The following is a 1,998-nucleotide window of genomic DNA, read 5'->3' as shown; positions in this document are numbered from 1 at the left end:
GCAGAGCAGTGTGATGCATGGCTGCCAGTGGCACTGGGTCACTAGTATTTATTGATGATGTGACACAGGACAGAAGCGGCCAAATGAATTCTGGAGGTATTCAGAGCCAAACTGTGTGCTCAGATACAGACAAATGCAGCCAAACTGACTGATCGTTGTTTCATACTACAGATGGACAATGACCCAAAACATAAAGCCAAAGCAACCCGGGAGTTTATTAAAGCAAATAAGTGTAATATTCTTGAATGGCCAAGTCCGTCACCTGATCTCAACCCAATTGAGCTTTTCACTTGTTAAAGACTAAACTTCAGAAAGAAGGGCCCACAAACAAACAGCAACTGAAAACCAGCAGTAATGGGTGGCAGAACATTAAAAAAAATAGGAAACAGGTCTGGAGATCTCTATGAGTTCAATAMTTTGTCATTGACGACCATAAGTTCTCAATCAAGTATTAGAAATGAACATYTTATTTATCGTACAGTCATTTAATTTGTCTATTTCCTTTTACTGAAATGAAGGGATCGTGTTAAAAAAATGTGCAATAACTTTGTTCAACCCACCGAATTAAAGCTGAGAATCTGAAATTTAACTGCACCTGAAATGTTTTGTTAGAAATTCATTGAAGTAATGTACAGAACCAACATTAGGAAAGTGTCTCTGTCTAAATAGATACAGACTTAACTATAGCCTGAACACGATCTGAAAGTTRCGTTGCACCCACCTGTACACTGTTTGATGGGAGACACTTTTCCTTGCAGCACAAAGGAYAAGTGTTGTTGTTGGAGCAGCCTTCATAACTAGTGGTGGGTGGCAAAAAAAACTGTTTTCAYYATCKCTGAAATACATGCACAAAGTAAATTTGCCCGAAAATGATCTTTGCTCTACCTTCCTTCCTCCTTTACGACTGTACCTGCCCCCCATGTGCCCAAAATGCATGACTACTGTCTACAACCAGGCAAAGAAGGAAAGACGTAGAGGAGGGAAACAGCAATGCATACAGAGGTACAGTAAAAGAAAAAAAATAGTTTGTGTTGCAGTAACTTGAGCTGACCTTCTGTTTTTGTCAATTTTAGCACCAGCTGTGCTGGGATGAAAAGAAAAATACTGTGATAATCGGGATAATTGTTGAAAAGACCGTGGTATAAAATGTGGGTCATACCGCCCAGCACTACGCTCAGGCCTGTTGTTTCTTTGTGCACCACCGGGACGAGCTTCCTGCGAGGATATGTTCAGGTCCAAACGACTCAGAGATAAAAGCTTGGGCTCCAAAGTGACTCCTGATCTCTTGGTTCATTACTTCCTGGCATGTCTGGCTCTATGGAGAGCACTGTCCAGCTAAGAGGTCTTTTCTGATATTTCAGCTCAGAGGAACCTGCTCTTCCTCATGTTCCTATGCTCACAAAGGCTCCTCATATGTGTGCTTCTGTAGTAAAGAGTCACTTGACCTGGGCTCTGCGTAGACTTCACTGACGGGTCGAGGGCCATGCARAGCGGGAGTGCAGTAGCCGTTAAACAGCACCCTGTGGGCGGGGCAGTCATACTGACTCTGGCTGGGCGTCGCCCTGGAAGCTCCTGGAACACGAGGTCCGTGTGCGTCGCCGTGAATGATGCCCGTCAACGTGGCTAGCTTGGCCTCGGAGGGCAGCTCGCTGAAAGGAGTGGCGTACTCGGGCTCCGGAGGAAGCGGCTCGGCGTACTCCGGCAGGCCGCCGGGCGCGTCGTAGTGGACGCCGGTGAAGGGCGTGGTGTAACCCTCGTTTGAAGGAGGCCGAAACGTTGAGCCGACTTTCTTTCCAGCTGCAGGGAGCGCGGGCGCGGCRTAGTCTGAGAAATAGCAAAAGAAATCTTCAAAACCTCGAAGACTCGTGTGTGTGAGAGCACAAAGGTTGTCTTTGCATTATGTTGATCCTTTTTTTAAACCTCAGTGCTGAGAACACATTTTTACCAGAGGTTTATAAAGTACTTCAAAAAAAAAAAAACAGAAAATTACTTTCACTG

The 1,998-nt window shown here is 45.2% G+C and overlaps 1 protein-coding gene across 1 annotated transcript in view; it reads right to left on the bottom strand.

Annotated features, from left to right (window-relative positions):
* Window positions 1-433: 433 nt before the first annotated feature.
* Window positions 434-1,998, bottom strand: part of si:dkey-34d22.1 (discoidin, CUB and LCCL domain-containing protein 1) — a gene marked incomplete in the record, with an annotated part of 16,531 nt that continues 14,966 nt past the window's right edge. The window contains 1 exon segment of the mRNA XM_014016597.1: window positions 434-1,819. Coding sequence (XP_013872051.1) covers window positions 1,397-1,819 — 423 coding nt within the window.

The sequence above is a fragment of the Austrofundulus limnaeus genome, unplaced genomic scaffold (genome assembly GCF_001266775.1).
Source record: "Austrofundulus limnaeus strain Quisiro unplaced genomic scaffold, Austrofundulus_limnaeus-1.0 Scaffold148, whole genome shotgun sequence".
Taxonomy (NCBI): Eukaryota; Metazoa; Chordata; class Actinopteri; order Cyprinodontiformes; family Rivulidae; genus Austrofundulus; species Austrofundulus limnaeus.
This window is presented reverse-complemented; position numbering and strand designations above follow the sequence as displayed.